A 17,693-nucleotide genomic window follows, 5' to 3' on the forward strand; every position below is an offset into this window, starting at 1 on the left:
AATTTTTAGGGGAATATAAAGATTAATAGTTTTTGGCAAGTTTTGTTATGTTCTTAAACTATTCCACATACAGCAACAATGACTAGCCTTCTCGACGTACATCATCATCTACGATGAGTTCAATATTTCAAGTTACTAACACTAAACAAATTGAATATTTGAAATTGTATATTCAAAATATAATATTTATTAAAATTCAATGGCTTTCTCTCTCACACACACACAGAGACGCGCGCACACCCCCATTCGGCAAGCTAAAAAGCTACTTCCGCCGCTGGTGAATTAATTGGGAGACTTTTAGGTGTTCTTATAGACAATTCCAAGATTGTATAGACAAAATTTTAAGACGAATTGCGACAATATGTTGACGCTGTCTGTGCAACATTCCGCGTACACCATTGGAAATAGTTTTGAACCAGCAATAAATGGTTCTCAATAGACAGTAGCCGCGTCAGTACCACAAATGCAAAGATCGGTTGATTCACAAAAGGTCCTCTAAATAAGCCATCTAACAAACTCGAAAACTTGAAAGTATACGCACAGAAGCTAGTAATAAGTACTAAAGATTAGCAACTGAAGCTTTACCAAGTAGTATTTTTCTACTAATGCTATGCTATTCTATATACACACAAACCAGCAACAGTTTAAGCTGTTAACATGTTTCTCAGAAAAATACTTAGAGAGTAAAATTGAGGTGTATCATAACTATATTTCCTAGCTTTAAGTTTAAGTTTGTTCAAAAAGCTCCTTAGATTTGATGCTTTGTGGAGCTTTATCAGCTTTGGCCTTTCGCCTTTTAGCTTCCTTTTTTGAAATTTTTGAATTATCAATATGGGAAACCTGCAAAAATATTAAGCACAAGTTAACGTGAGCGTACAAAAATTTATTGATAGAAGTAGTAACATACAGTGAATGCCTACTGAGCCTGATGAGAATGAACGTCTTAAGAGGAAAAAAACAGAGACGAGGGAAGAGGTACTCTATTCGTACAATGTGAGACTTCCACTCCAATTTGGAAAGCCCACCACGGTCACCAGCAGGTTGTGTATAGTCTCGAACATGACGAAATATGTGAATAAGAACAGCAGCATCAAGAGCAGCATATTCTAGCTGCACAACCGTAGAAATAAGAGGTATTACTATCTAATAATACAGAACCATAAGCCAAAATCACTATTTACCTGCACAAGGATCAGATCTTATCATTCACTTTTTTTTGGAGAATGGTAACATCAGATTTTATCAGTTCACAAGGACAAAGTCACTAGCTTCTTGATCTCATTTCTTTAGAAAATACAGCAGAATAGACAATTAAAATAAATACATTTCATTTGCTGGAAGCTTTTCCACATATACTAGCACTTCCTGTTTATCCATGATAAAATAAAATGTATAAACATATATCATATAAACCTGAAACTGAGTTAAAGGCCGTTTCTCCCAGTTGCTATTCCTTCTTGTTTTGTTCAATCCGGTGCCCAAGATTTTCTGTATCCAGAAAGAAACCAAAAAAAAAACATGGAGTAGAATTATTCGTCGTTTTCCTTATAAAAATTGCATCTCTTTTGACAAAAGAACCAACAAGAATTTGTACCCTATATATATATATATATATATATATATATATATATATATATAGTGTGTGTGTGTGTGTGTGTGTGTGTGTGTGTGTGTGTGTGTGTGTGTGTGTGTGACAATGCAAGAATGCAGAATACATGTATCAATTACCTTTGCCAGACCAGAGAGACCACCCCCTGGTTCTTTGAACACATTCTGGATATCAAGTAGCATGTCGTAGTGCTTGAAGCATTGCAACTGTCCATAAGACCCAGCAAGCTGCTTCATGTCACACTGGAAGTTGTAACCTGGAAAATACCCAATTATGACTGCAGAAATTTCTCTGCAAATAGAGTTTACAGATTGAAAATATACCGCTACACCAAAGAAAAGCAGGAATGTGTTCCATACAAATATATTGTTATATCAGCGTTCACCCTTAATGAATGCATACTGTTCGATATAAGTAGTGCAAAATTGAAAAGAAGCCATGAAAATCGACGAGTTTTCTTTCTTGGAGCATAAAAGGTGTAATGAACCTTTAAACAGGAAAATGCCTAAGAATGTTGTTGTTATCTCCTACAAGACAATGTTCTCTCTTACCAAGCTTCAGTACTCTTGTTGAATGCAATATGCAGGTTAAGCAGTCATCCAATACATCCGGAGCATCTTCATATAACTTTATCAGATCAAGTATATAAACCTTGTTGTCAGAAGCAATCTGCATGATAGAAACCTGTTGCAGGGGGAAATAGAAAAGCTATTATACTGTTGAACGTGCATTTTCTTCACTCCAAAGGAGTCAGTCATTTTTAACGTATTCTCTATCATGCCTAACAACAAGGACACTCAAGTTAAAGATTATAAAGTTTGTCGTCTCTAAATGAAGGGAAAGAATGCAATAAACGACTAGATTGAGAAGTGTTGAAATTTTGTTGCTTTCAGTTACTGCAGTAACTTTTTTAGCATAATAAGTTACTTAGTTTTAGGATAAATCTACTTTTTGAATTTAATTTTTTGTTAGATTTTTTAGGTTTGTTGAGATATTTTGGGGTTTTTAAATTCTGCAGATTATGTTCCTAATTGGCTATTTAAAGCCTTGTTATGCTTAATAAAATTATTGAGAGACATTTTCAATCAATATTTTTAATATTTTTGCTGCCCCATCTTTTAAAAAACCAACAGTGGTATCAAGAGCTTCATTGGTCTTACAGATCTGTGAGTTCTTCCAAAGAACCATTTTCAAATCATTTTTAACCAATATCAATTTTTAAACCCATTTTCAAACATGGCAAGCATCAGTCTCTCTTTGAATGCTCCACAAACTTTCACCGGCGAAAACTATCGGATTTGCTCAGTGAAAATAAAATCATATCTTAAAACCTATGATTTGTTGAATGTTATAGTGGAAAAACAATCCTTACGAGCAATCCCTGAAAATTCTATCATTGTCCAGAATCAAATACTTTCAAAAGAGATTTCAGATAAGACGGGGTCACTAAGGGTGTTTTTTATGCACAAAACAATAAGACAAAAAGAAAGAAGAAAAGAAGAAAAAAAACTGCACTACAAAAGTGTGCAATTTCAGCGATACTCAAAACAATCTTCAAGCACAAACAACATAAGCAAGAATTGAGGAGGAGCAACATTTTAAATTGCAGCAACTGAAGCAAAGGAAGAGTATTGAAATTTTGTTGCTTTCAGTTACTGCAGTAACTTTTTTAGCATAATAAGTTACTTAATTAGATTTTTTAGGTTTGAGATATTTTGGATTTTTTAAATTCTTCTTATGCAGATTTTTCTGCAGATTATGTTCCTAATTGGCTATTTAAAGCCTTGTTATGCTTAATAAAATTATTGAGAGACATTTTTCAATCAATATTTTTAATATTTTTGCTGCCCTATCTTTTAAAAAACCAACAAGAAGACATTGATGGAGAACATCATATCTTTACCACCCATCGCAAAAGGCGAATATCCTATAGCTCCAAAATTCTCACTATCATATTCAAAAAAAGCAGATACAATACACAAAAAAGCATTGAAAGCCTAATCACTAGACGTACCCCTTTATTCATCATGAGAGACACAAAACACTGGAACTTTCACTCATATTTTCATATTAGCAAGGGGTAGTTAAATCAGTTCAATGGAAAACTCGGAACCTTCTATTACCTAGACAAAATAAAGAGATGGATGAATCACCAAATTATGTACTCTGCCTGATTCCAGAGGGAGAGAAATTAAACAAAAAAGGGACCAGGAAACTTAGCCCAGAACCTTTTCATGACCCATAATTAATAATGACATTAGATCCTTATGAGTAAATAATAGATTAGAACAAAACGGGATTTACTCACATGCATTCTTCTTTTGTCACACGAGCGAACCATGAAACGCAACTTATTATGAATTGGTCTTTGGACTTCTAGGCTCATTTTCTTATCAGCCCCGAGGGGGGAAGAGCACAGAGAAGCGAAGTCCATTATGTTTCAGGGAAGAAGTAACTACTTTGTTGTGGTACTTTAGTTAGGAAGGTATGTATCAACATAAATATCTTCACTTTGCCTGGATAGATTAAGCTGATTCTGGTGTAGTCCAAGATATTTCATCAGTCATACATTTAGATCCCTCTTTAGATTGTGAGAAAGAAGGGGAACCTTGGCGTAACTGGTAAAGTTGCTACCATATGACCAGGAGGTCACGGGTTCGAGCCGTGGAAACAGGCTCTTGAAGAAATGCACGGTAAAGTTGCGTACAATACACCCTTGTGGTCTGTTCCTTCCCCGGACCGCGCATAGCGGGAGCTTAGTGCACCGGGCTTCCCTGCCCTTTTTAGATTGTGAGAAACGAGGAATCAAACTTTTTTTACCACCACCCTTTTAAAAATAAAATAGCTTGATATTGAGTTGGTAAGGACCACTACTTAAAAAAAGTACTCAGCTTTTATCCAAAATCACCTTGTTAGATGAGCTTCCCTTTTCGTAATTAGGCTTCCACTCACAATCAATGCCCACAACTTTACATTCTTCAATGTGGCATGTAGCATCATGCAAGCCATTCACTTCATCTACCCAGACTACTTCCTTTATTGACAATTCATCAAGCTGCAAGTATCGGTCTTTCGGAAAATTTGCCTCAAGCGCTGTACAAGTAAGAATAAGGTAGGAGTTAGACAAAACGATAATTTACTCGGAGCTGGCAACTTTGAAATAAACCACAAGCCAACATCCAGAAATAATTAAAAGGAAAAAAGGAATCAACCAAGTCCAGAAACATAATAGGCAGCATCTATCTTTATTAAATGAAAGCCTAAGGGGTAGTTTGGTACGGGGATAAGGTAAGGGATTAAATTTATACCAAACATGGTATAAATTTAATCCTAGACTTAATACTGGATATCCCACCTTATCCCCCTTATCCCACACCTTATCCCATCAAACTTGGGATAACTTAGTCCGCTTACCAAACGACCCCTAAGGGAATTATACTGGAAACAACTCAGAAGAACTCAGAAATAGTGCATATGAATATATGTCTATGAAAGGTTCTTAAACTCGGACACTCAACATCTTCATAGAGAAGATGTTAGACATTCATTCTTGTAGCACATGTCTCAGCTACTAGTGGGTATATCTCGGGCTCCATCTCTTTTGTAAAATTAAAAGGCAAGAATATAAGTTAGAATAACTCTTTTGCTTAGCCGGAGCTATTACATCTTTCAAATCTTAGTCCCACTTCTCTAGATCTGAAAAACCACTTCCAATTGATTATCCATCCTCTTGGCGAAAGGTTTCTCAGATTCATGGATATCAGGTCCTTCACAATCAATTGGTTGCCTAGCTATGAAGTCAAAAGTTAAAGGTTTAAATCCATTATGGATATGAAACTGATAGATCCATATGCAAAGTCAAAAATTTCCAGAATCAACCAGAATGACTTCTCAAACAACAATAAAATGAAATCACTTAGTTGTACATTTGAACGAGTACTCATGGATCTGCAACCTCTTAAATCACTTTCTTGGTTGAACAGCTAGTAAATTTCATATGTGTCATTTAAGTCGCATCATTTCAGAATAACCATACTCGGGTGGACCCCCTCAACATAGTCGATAACAAAAGCATACACTTTGTACCAAGAGAATCTCAGCAAAGATCTAATGCAAGGTTGCAGCAGAAGAAAGCATAGTCAAAGGCAACCTTAACAGACTCAAATTTGCTCTAGTTCATATTGATTCAACATTTATGCAGATTAATACTTTTTGGAGAGGTCAGCAAATAAAGCTCATTAGTGTTTAGATTTAAAAACTTAAAAAGTGCTTAGACTGGTTGCTTAACAAAAAATAGAGGGATCCAGTGTACCTTTGGCATTTATGAAACCTTCAAGGGAATACCGTTCACAGAGTTCCTCAACCTTCTCCATGTAACCAGCTTCCATAGCCAAATAAACCTTTTTCATGAAAAATTTATTAAAAACGATAAAAAGCCAACACATATAAGTTTTTACTCAAGTGATATTGCACATTCACATATTGCAAAGTCACAAGGTACTTTTAACGGGTCTCACATGAACATTAATCTCCGAGTGTCAGCCCAACAACAAAAGAATTCAAATTCTAAGGAATAAGTTCAACATCTAAAGGCTATATAGGTACGATAGGACGGTGCGGTTAAGCAGGTAAGCGAAGGCTCTCTCTCTCTCTCTCCCCCTCTCTCTCTCGCTCTGTGGTCTTGTGTAAAGCCTTTCTGCCTATCTGTTATTTTTTTAGTCTTTATTCAAAGTAAGAAGATCGAAAGCACGAAAAGAAATGTCTTAGCATGCCCTCACTCTAATTCAAAATCCATCTCTTTTTCATCAGATTACAAGAAACTGATCAGGACTAATATACTTATGAGATGAATCTGACGCTTAAATGTCAGGCTCTATGTGTAGCACTTCTCAAGACTACTAACAAGTAATCTTGACAACGAATTCAACAGCACAAGAATAAAGCTAGCAATTGACAACAAATGTAATAGCACTAAAATGAATTAGAAATTGACAAAAGTCATTGTAGCTGTGTACTTGCCAAGTACTCAAGAAGTTGTGGATCATCTTTCACTCTCGCCTCAGCAACGTCCCAGCAACCCTGTTCTGCTAGTTTCTTCAGTTTGCTGTAAATTAATACTGTCACAGTCAGCACTATTCATAAATATATATATATATATATATATATATATATATATATATATATATATATAGCTGAAATGCTAAGCCACACAAAAGTGGACGAATCCACTTGCCTTTCTTTGTATTGATGATATATTTCTGGGAACTCCTTCCGAAGATTGTGTTGCCTTATAACATCAAAAGCATGCTTTGGCAGTTTTCTGTCAACGTATTCTTGGACAAGGGTACACAAGATTGGCTTCCCCATAAAAGTTGCCCACTTTTCTGCCGCTCTGTATTGTTTGCTTTCCATCATTTTAAGTAGAAAAGATTCCCCAGATTCCCGGATAGAAAAGTGCTCCAACAAAGAAACTGCGGTCATGTATGACTGGGATTCTACTAACCTAAGAATATATTGTTCAACCAATACCTTAGCCATCTCATGGCATGTTTGATCCTTCTCATCTGTATCATACATAGCTTTTTCTATGTTTGACAGACTGACATCAAAAAGTTCAAGGATTTTGACTAGGATTCTTTCATCATGAACCAGAGTGCCATTAACAATAGCCAGAAACAATTTGGCAGCCAATAGTTTAGCTTTCAATATACCTTTCATGCCATTTCCCACTTTCAGGAAACGATGAAGAGCAGATATTATCAAATGACTGAATCCATCACAGTGTGACTCAAATATAGGCAACACGTACAGGCACTGAGCAACAAAGATGGCTGCTCCGGGCCGAGGATCATTGTACAGAGATTCAAACACTTGCTGTTGCAGAACACGAAACTTGGCAGTCGCCTTGCAGGTTCCTATGTAAAACAATAACTTGTGTGAGAAAAGATATCATGATCAAATATTATCAAATTGAGCTACACTGTAATCATCCATAGAAGAAAACAAAAATGACTTCGAGATATCGCTCCATTTATTGCCCTAAAATCTTGCTTTGGGTTTAGGAAATAAAGCTTAAGATATTTCTAACAATATGGCAACGAATGACTAGTCAATGTTTATTAATGAAAGAATTAAGCCAGTGTCTCTACCCACCGAAGACACCCCATGAAATATTACTTAATATGTTGACTGGCATGTCTGTTTTGTACCATATTGGTGGGAAAAAATAACTGACTTGCGTGTAGCTTTTGTTCTCTTGCAACACAAACCTGCTATTTCATCTCAAAAACTATTCTCATGAAAACACACAGAAGATAGTAATGGTACTCATCGACTCCTTTTTGCATGAATGGAAGGAGTACATAGAAGTCTTTTTGATATGTGGGAACAAAAATATCTTACCTAGATCTTCATACTTCATATTGCCAAAGGTGTTGAAGAATAAATAATTTTTTTTGTAGATTATCAAGTTCTACAGTTACATTATCTTTAATAGTCCACTTAAAATCATCATTGGCTCGAATGACACTGGAGTGGAAATGGTTAATTCAATATACACAGCTTCTTCTATCTATCTCCTATTATGTATCCACAACTTCTCCCATCTGTCATTTTCCATGTCATATGCATGATATCCCCAATGTTCTTTAGGCATGTGTCTATGGCACTTCGCATCAAGCCTCAATCATTCATGACATCGCTTGAAAGCAAAACACATTGTAACACAGTGGTCTGGCACAGTCGTTTTGCTGTATAAAGTGCCTACTGCATCACTTCAACCCCAAATGCAATTCTAACTAGTTAATACCAATCCAAGTTTAAATTATATTACCAATCCACATCATTAGGGTGGTTAAATCTACAAGGTGGACCAGTGGCTGATAAGCATATCTCACAGGGTATTTTAGACTACAACTTCAGAGAATGATGACAAAACTCATGGGTCAAGCTCGCTTCCTCTTCTTCCATTTTGGAGTCTGAAAGATTTGAATGGTTTTTGAGACTGTGTAGTTACTCAGGCATAGAAAAAATGTCATTGACAAGAGGAGCAGAGGTAGAATGACAATTCAACACTTCTTCATTCTTTACCATATCAGATTGTCGCCCATGTCCCTCGTTATGATTCAATTTCTTAAAAGAAGAAAGTCGCCTCAAAAGGGGAAAAAATATATTAAGCAGCCAACAAATGATTTGTCAACTCCTATATTAATTGATCATTATGTTGAAAAAGGTTCAATTGTCATGTGGTTAAGGAAAAAAAAAGAAATAACCAAAAGAATGATCGGATATTTAATTGCAAACAAAGTATTCAAAGAAAAGAGTTCCTAAAACTGATGGAATGATAACTTGGAGCAAGACAGCATCTTTTAAAAAGAGACAAAGTGTGGGAAAGAACTTTACCGTAGACATAGCATTCCTTTAAGAGGTAGAGAAAAACCACTGGAGAAACATTGGATAGATCACCGAAAGCATGTCTGGATACAGCCAAGGGATGTTGAACTTTATTTCGACTATGTAGGTGTAAAGGTTTTTCATTCAGACCCATGGTAGAAAGTTGAAGAAACCAGAAGTAGAAAAAACCTGCATTTTTTAATATGAAAGGACAGAATAAACATTCTCAAATACCATTGCAAGCTATAAGCTAGATGCCACAATGTCCCAATTCCTATAAACATAATTGCTTTTTTGCAAGAAGATGACTTTTGCATTAAAGAAAGTCTTGTAAAGCTATCAGTCAATGATGATGGAGGAGACAGGAACAAACAAAATGCAATCCAACAGAAACTGGCAATCCTTATGTAGAATGACCTTAAGGCAAGAGACCAACTCTTCAAATAATTGTGGACACTGAGGAAGGGTAAACAATCAAAATAATACATATATTGTAGTACATAACATGCAATACATTCGAACTTTCTGTACAGGAAAATTTGGGCAACCTAACGGCATTTCTGTTTTTGGTAAAGCAACATTTTTATTAATTTGGCAGGAAAGTTCCTGGTACGCTAGAAAATATATACAACATATATGATTCTCTATAAATATAACCTAATCAGGAATGCATAAGAAATTAACTAACAGGCCCTATCTGTACTAAAATCATTTCCAAACGCTAGTCAATTTTGCAGCAACATCGCCAAACCAAGGTCATATATCCACACCCTCTTCTTTTATTATAGTTTTTCTTTTTGGAGTTAAAACCAAGACTGTCACTAGTTAATCTCCCTAGCTCAAATTAAACTAAATTCTTGCATGAACCCCTGCAAGAAAGACAACAACAAGCACAAGTTTTGACAAACAAGACAAACAATAAATCTGTCATACTCATAATTGATCCACTAGGAGCACACAGTAATTTCTCCTAATTTTATTGAGCCTAGACTTTATTAAGTTTCAGAGTAAAAGCTTCAATATAATTAGAGTATATGGGTTAAAATAAAGGAGGAACATATTCAATGAACTCAGGTACGACTTTACAGTGTATGGTTAAGGGCCTTAATTGTTAACTGAGTACCTGGACTTGGGCATAGTAGCTGGAGTAGTGGATTTGCAAGCCTTGAGTTCGAGAGCTATATTATCAAATCAACAAAAGCATTTCATGGGAAACAAAGAGGATGAGAATAATAAATTGTCAGTCACATAGCAGAATTATACTACTTATGAACCAAAATTATCAAGCCACTTTTTGGGGTTAATAAGTATACTTAATGTACGGATATAGCTCCTCGGCACCAATGTTGATACTATGAGGAGAAAGATATAGGAGAGCTTTTGAGTAAGTGGAAAATACTTTTGCACAAACTACGGGCAAACTTTTTCTTTATTAAGCTTTTGGTGTACCCACGAGGTTCTAGTTAGAATGACTGATTGGGCGTTTTTTGTAGAGAACTATGTTTTAGTATATATTCTCCACTTTTCTGTACCACTTGTATACCAGAATATTTGCACCATATCAATGAACTATTATTATTAATTTTTTTTTTTTTAAAAACTAACCAATACCAATATTTTGCCTCATTGATTTCTCATCATACCTACTTCTAACTTTGGCTTTTCGCGGAATAAAGCTTTGGCCCTAGGGGATGGAACTGTAGTTTGCTTTCTGAACCTATGGGTTAACAAATATTGAAGGGACGCTTGACCTTTAAGGACACCCCTTTGTGTTTACTTGCATCACATTGTCTTTATTTGGTCTCTTAACCAATTACCCATCCTTATCTTTCTCCTTTTGTCTAATTGTTGTGAGTGCCAAAATTAGGTTTGAGACGGGGAATGGTGAAACAATCAGATTGTCACAAGACCTCTGGATTGGTACTGATACCCTTAGAGAGGAACTTCCAAGTATCTATCGGATTGCCTCATTTCTCAATGCCATGATTGCAGAACATAGAAGTAATAACTATTGAAACATACAACTCAGAAGAAATTTTCAAGACTAGGGGTTAGAGTCTCTAATGGCCTGAATGAACATGCTGGAACAAGCTAATATCAATTCTCAAAGAGAGGATAAAAATAAAATGGGCAATTGACTGCAGCGGAGTGTTCTTAGTCAAGACAGGATACGACGTGTTGGTAAAAACTGGTTATATAATTGAAACGTGGCCAAGGGAAGTTGATATGGAGCACTACCTACAAAAGTGGCCTGTTTTAGCTGGATATTGATGCACGAAGCGTGTTTACTCAGAATATCTGATGACGAGGGACTTTTTTTATTATTATATTAGGGAAAGGGGCGCGGGAAAGAGGTAGGGGATGTTACGCTACTAATGGGGTTTGAACCCTCCACCTCAAATGGGGAAGACAGGGAGCTCACCAAATGAGCTAACTGGGGGTTCAAGCTTTGCAATAGATGTTTTTTATGCCGGTAGCCATGGAGGAATCCATACACCAGATCCTACACTGTCAAGTTGCTAGAGAAGTCTAGGACATGTTCCTGATTCTTTTTGGTTTGCAGTGGATAATGCCACACAGCTTGAAGGATGCGTTTATCAGCTGGTGTCAGAAAGTGCAGAAATCAAGAAGACGACTAAGGCAATCTAAACCAGGCTGTATTGTTTGGACATTATAGAGGGCAAGGAAACGAAGATGCTTTGAGGGAGTTTCAGTTGCTATTCCTTCCATAAAAACTAGATGTTTAATGAACTTGTTTTGTTGGAGCAGTCATTGTGATGTAAATGATGTAAATCAATTTTTTAAATTTGTTGGCTCTTTAAGTTTTCTATAGGAGTTAAACCTGACTTTGTATATTGCATCCCCTTGATGCATCGTATCAATGAAACTTATTTTTACTTGATTAAAAAAGTTCCCTTTTTGGCCCGCCTCAAACCAATCAAGAGCAATCTTCTGTTTCTAAGGTACCTTTCTCAAATAAGTTTAGGAAGAACAAGAGGGTGACCTAACGGTCAAAGAGGTAGAATGACAACAATGAAAAGCAAGGTTCGAATCTCAACAGAAGGTAACACTAAGTAATTCTTCTCATCTGCCTAAGTTATGACGAGCAGGTTGTCGATATTTGTAGTGGGAGGTAGCAAGTGCTCGATGGATTAGTTAGAGGTTCAACATATCTTGTCCCAGAAACCACAATATATATTTTTTATAACCGAGAAATGCATGCAGTTGAAACTCGGTAGATGATGGGTCTACTCTACCTTTTTCACTTGAATACTAGGCTTTCGTATGCGGCAAGGTTCCAACCCATGATGTGCATCTAACTCACACACATCCGATAAACCACAACAACAACAACAAACCCAGTGAGTTCCAATAAGTAGGGTCTGGGGCGATAGTGTGTACGCGGACCTTACCCCTACCCTGGGAGGAGAGAGAGGTTGTTTCAGATAAACCCTCGACTAGAGAGTGACATCCGATAAACCACATCATATGTTTATTAAAAAAATGTTTGGAAGGAAGGTTGCTAGGCGGTTAGGGTGAGAGCAACACTAAAGGTGGAAGCATGGCTCTTCCATTGTCCATATTTGTTCTTTTGGCTTTTCCCTTTTCCTTCATCTTATGGGAAGGTCGCTAGGTAGTTGGGGTGGAGCATGAATTTTGAGTAAGAGAAAGTGACTTTGGAGATGGGAGCACGGGTTTTCTTTCTCCTTTTGTTCTTTAGGCTTTTACATTTTCCTTTATGTTATGGTTTGTTAACTCTTTAGTGATAAAATTAATAAAAGGGCCTCTTGGGTGATAAAATTAGTCAAAGAGGAAGGTGGTTTAGAAAAGATTTTGACAGGAAGTGCTTGGTAGAGAAAGAAACCAACCTTAAAGGGTAGAAACCAACCTTAAAGGGTAGAAACCACTTAAAGTGTTTCAGTGCATTTTATGCTTCAACATATGTAAAAAGGGAAAGATACCAACCTTTCTATGCTTTCTAGAAGCATCATGGTGAGGATTCATTTTGCAAGGCAAGAAAGCACACGGAGTGGACCAAAGAAGACACTTCATCATCCTTCCATGCCAAAACCCATGAATAGTGAACCTTGTGCATCTTTACAAAGTTTAACGGATATTTTAGCATTTGTTGCATAAAAAAATGACTGGAATTTTCTGAATCAATTGCTGCATCTCCCAAATTTAACTCTAGATAAATTTAGTGTTGTGCTGCATATTCAAATTTTTAATGCTAGACAAACTTAGTACTGTATACCTTATACAAAAAAAAAAAAAAGGAAAGATAGTTCTGTCTTTGAAGTTTTATCCTACCGAAAAATTCAATAAGAGGAGCCATTTGACTGTATTATCTTCTATTTTCTTTTTTCCTTTTTGGTTTTTGATAATTACAGTGGACTGAGTACTGATCGAGGAAAAACACGGCGGAGTGTTTTTCTTTTCAAACGATTACATCATGCTGTAATAAACCACACCTAGAAGTTCATTGTGTTTCTCTTTCAACCCTTTCATGCCTAGTGGTAAGTTAATTTCATATATCAGTGTATATAAGAAATATACATTTGGTAACTTAAGAATATGGGTATAAGGATCTAAGGGAACAATGATTCTGGATATCCTTGCTTTGGTTCTATAAGACGAAATTGTTGGAATTACATGGTATGCACTACATTGACCTTTTCTCTTCATGCTGACATGGAAGAATTCACTCAAACCTAATGATAAATATTAGGTGAAATTGACAAATATCATAGATGTGCAAGTTTTGCAGAACTAGTAACTGCCTTTTTAATTTTCTTTTATTTACAAGTAACAGCCTCTTTAGGTGAAAAAGACCCTAAGTTATCAGTGTTTTGGTAATCTAATATCTAGAATGTACCCTTGCTCAATTAAAGATGCTTTAGATCAGTTTAGACAGATTCGTGCTGACCTCCTACCTGACGCATCCAATGAAGAAAAACCTTTCTTACCACTCCTAAAAACACATAGGACTTCGAAGATCTTATATATGAGGGCGAAAGTTTCACCATCATAAGCATTATTATTCTAGCAACCAGTCTATTGTATGCAACAGTACCTCAGCAAGAAATTCTGCAAACCATTGTATGTACCAGGATATAGGACTTATTAAAGCATGATTACAGGGCACATTGCCCGCTCAAGATAATTTTGCTTCTTCAAATCGACAAAAATGAAATAAGTGGTAGTAAAAGAAGTTTTCCCAAGTTAGACAGAACCTATCAGTAGTAATGCTCCCTGGTTCAGAAACTTAATTAGGAATTAGTTAAATTAAATGTAAGAGATCAAGATGCTCCTTTATTCACAAGTGTCATCAAAGGGCAGCCAGAAAAGATGCTTCAAGATCAAACTTAAAGGCTTCAAAATTTAAAACTATGCTTCAATGCTTTTGTTTAAATTGATTCTTCAACAATAAAGAGGGGGATCCTTAATGTGAGAGTTAGCACGGGAAAAGAATATTATTGATATTATATTCACGATATAATACAAGAAGTCCTATTTATAGCTATACTCTACATAGTACATATTACTCCTATTCCAATGTGGGACTAAACATACTTATATACATAACTATGTAACACTTAAAACGTTAACAAAGATATAAAATCACCTGTACTTTAGTGGTGTTAACCTAAATATTAGTCCTCCCCCCTCACCCCCCACCCCACCTCAAAAAAAAGGAAAAAACAAGGGAACCTTTGCCACCGCTCAAGATATCACAGAAGGTAACAGCATCAGCAACAATGTTATACTGCCAAAGGAAAGCATGAAACTAGAATGTGATAAATAGCAGCACAACAAGAGAAATGGAACTAAGGAGGCAAGTATTAGTATTATTTGAACTTCAAGGTGGTGCAGTAAAACCTTTAGACCTACTATGGAACCAAGATTTCACTAAAGCAAAGAGACACATATCCATGAAATTGCTTTTATTATGTCTGGAAGTGTAAGAAAAGGATATATGAGATAATGGTAGGGAAAGTTCTAGTTATGTTTGAGGAAAATGTTCGGACAAGCGTGAGGATATTGGACAAAATTGATCTCACCGCTCTCCTTCTCTTTCTTTCACCTCCCAGTTGGTGCTCAAAACTTGGACAGTTTTACATACAGTTTCACTCTTCATCTCTTATTACCTACAACTCAGCCAATGATAATAAAGATTACGCAAGTTATAACTCCCATTTTTTCTCTTCACCATACCTCATCCAATTGCTAATAGCATAAAGAAGGTGTACCTTAACATTCTTTCCTTAAATTCCCAATTGGTACCTAACATCTAGAGAGTTCTATTTTGCCTTTTTGTTTTTCTTTTTTCTTTGACTCTCTCTTCTTTGCTTCCTTTACCTGTCTTGAACTGGAGAAGCTAACCAAGTAGACGAGTATAAATTCAACATTAAATTCAATCAATTTTATCTAGATAAGCTCATTTTCTGGAACTGGTCTAGTGAGGCACTTCCCCTACGTTGTTTCCCCAAATCATCCTACAGTGGAAACCATTTCCAATAAATTATTTTTCTTTCTTCTGACTTCTCTTTTCCTAACAGTTTTAAGATCCAAACTTGGATCAGTAAAGAACAAAAATCAAACTATCAGTTAACAACATCAATCGAGGTAAAACTTATACACACATATTTAATCGTCGCAGGAGAGAGTTTGCACATACTAATCAAGCATTGAAGCAGAGCTTAACTTTTTGTACTATACAAGTCAATCAATGAAACAGTTCTAAGAAAAATCTCTCCATACAAACCACTCACAAATCGAACAAGAGAAGAAGAAATAAATAAAAACAACAGACACAATTTCAACATTTGTTTTTTTTTTTAAAAGCAATCACATCGATGAAACTAATCATGACTCACCGGTTCTTGAATTCTCGTTTAACCAACAAGCAGAAAACGAACCTACACTCTCACCAAAACGAGCCTTTTGTCGTTCGTCTCAGCAATGCTTCAATAGCAATCTCCACTGCGGCCAAAATTATTATAAATACGAAAGTTGCACTGTCTCATAGAGTACTCAATAACATGCAACAAACAAAGTCCAGTAACTTTACCGTGATTTCTCTTTCTTTCTACGGCCACGGCCACATAATAAGAACAATGTCGGTGTATTTTTCCAAAAAGAAAAAGTCAATTTAAGGTTTTGTAACTTTTCTTCAATGGAATTGAATGCTATAAAGTACTAGGGAATAAATATCAGAAAAAAGCCCTAGGCAAAAGGCGCAATGAAGATAAATAGAATGGAAGAGAAGAAAGGTAAAGCTTTTGTTTGCTAAAAATGGTAGAGGACAAATGTGTGTGTTTACTCTCTTTCTTCCATCTGTGGTTTATTGTTAGTTTTTGTTTCAGTCTCTGTCTCTGACTGCTGCGCTATTATGCGCAGGGTACGTGACTGTACTGAACGTGAGGTACAACTAATAGGTAAGGATGAAAGAGGGGGTTATTTTGGACTTTTTACCTTCTCTCCTTCCCGATAAGGTCTACGTGTCTTTTTTAATGACGTGTTATGTTGGTTCGAAACCAACCGGATCATCGACCGTTATTTGAATAGTATTTTTTTAAACAGTTCTTTGATTTCGCCCCTTGAATATTTTTCAAAGAAAAAATTCACTCATTTTTCAGATCTTTCAAAGAAAATTTGAAATATTTCTTAAATCCCATTAAAAGTCTTTGGGTGGGTGACAATTATCTGAGGATAAGACCACTATGCTGTTTTAGAACATAAGGAGTATTAAAGAATGTATAAAATAATATTTGTTGGAGTAGTAATATTAGTGGTCGTCCCAAGATAGAAAGAATGTCATTTGAATTGGCATGGAGTAATTAATTTTGAAGATAAAGTTAGGGATAACTAATTTTTTTATTTATTTTCTGGACATTAATGATTACTTTTTCAAAAAAGAAATATATGTAAATTCCAGATTTACTAACTCTTTGTTAAATAATTTGACTAATATTCCGGGAGATTTAATACAAAACTTTCTTTCAAGAATATGCTAATTATCCCTTTTTACCAAAGGTAAGAAACAACTCTTTAGCCCTATTGTACTCGGTTGAGACTTGAGAGGCTTCCAAATCATATGGTTTAGTAGGCGTTTGGACATTAAAAAAATGTAATTTTGAAAAAGTAATATTTGGAGTTAAGTTAAAAAATAATATTTGAAATTAAAATTATATTTGGACATACATTTTAATATTATAGTTTCGTGAGTAGGGAATTTGAAAAACTCATCTTCAAAATATTTACAAAAGTTTCCAAAAATTTATAAATTTTCATGGACAAACACATTTTTGAAAGAAAAAAAATTTAAAAAAAAGAAAAAAAAATTATGAACAAACGGGCCTTAAAAAAGTGTTGATTCCAGACGTCTTTCTCGTAGTCTTTTCATCCCAAAGGTACAAAAGGAAAACAATTTCCTGGATAGTGCCTTTGGTGGCTGCAGACAAAATTGTTTGATCATACTCATTATTCATGCATGGAAAGAGGAGGACACTACATTTTGCCCTTACCACAATTAGAAAGGCTGCTTTTTCTTTCCGCTACTTTCAAGCTCTTCATTATTTCACAAAGCATTTTGAGGGTATATTCCAGCATTAGAATGTCATTAATAGTATTATTGACGTGACATTTTAACTAATTATAGTAGTATATTGCATGAGACAGAGCTAGAAGA

The 17,693-nt window shown here is 35.6% G+C and overlaps 1 protein-coding gene across 6 annotated transcripts; it reads right to left on the bottom strand.

Moving 5' to 3' along the window:
• Positions 1-547: 547 nt before the first annotated feature.
• LOC104105528 (uncharacterized) lies at positions 548-16,416 on the bottom strand. Of its 6 annotated transcripts, none has more exons than XM_009613858.4 (14): positions 16,074-16,416; positions 15,934-15,985; positions 12,968-13,097; positions 10,125-10,179; positions 9,011-9,190; positions 6,843-7,524; positions 6,629-6,713; positions 5,922-6,009; positions 4,518-4,702; positions 2,161-2,293; positions 1,729-1,865; positions 1,414-1,488; positions 991-1,110; positions 548-840 (listed from the first exon to the last, which is right to left on the bottom strand). In XM_009613858.4, exons 3-14 carry the CDS (start codon positions 13,055-13,057, stop codon positions 727-729), a joined length of 1,944 nt encoding a protein of 647 aa, XP_009612153.1. In that variant the 5' UTR covers positions 13,058-13,097; positions 15,934-15,985; positions 16,074-16,416; the 3' UTR covers positions 548-726. The 6 variants fall into 6 exon arrangements, with proteins under 6 accessions (XP_009612153.1, XP_009612152.1, XP_009612157.1 ...); XM_009613857.4 differs by having other exon boundaries at positions 15,880-15,985; XM_009613862.4 differs by lacking the exon at positions 12,968-13,097.
• Positions 16,417-17,693: the final 1,277 nt, after the last annotated feature.

This window comes from Nicotiana tomentosiformis, chromosome 1 (assembly GCF_000390325.3).
Source record: "Nicotiana tomentosiformis chromosome 1, ASM39032v3, whole genome shotgun sequence".
NCBI lineage: Eukaryota > Viridiplantae > Streptophyta > Magnoliopsida > Solanales > Solanaceae > Nicotiana > Nicotiana tomentosiformis.

What these genes read in the sequence shown, in the direction of transcription:
- LOC104105528 (XM_009613858.4), bottom strand. Translation starts at nt 13,057, where the DNA reads ATGATGAAGTGTCTTCTTTGGTCCACTCCGTGTGCTTTCTTGCCTTGC. An exon ending in AGGTTTCATAAATGCCAAAG is followed by an intron (nt 4,703 to 5,921) that starts GTACACTGGATC and finishes TTACTTGTACAG; the next exon opens with CGCTTGAGGCAAATTTTCCG. An exon ending in GTCTCTCTGGTCTGGCAAAG is followed by an intron (nt 1,489 to 1,728) that starts GTAATTGATACA and finishes TTCTGGATACAG; the next exon opens with AAAATCTTGGGCACCGGATT.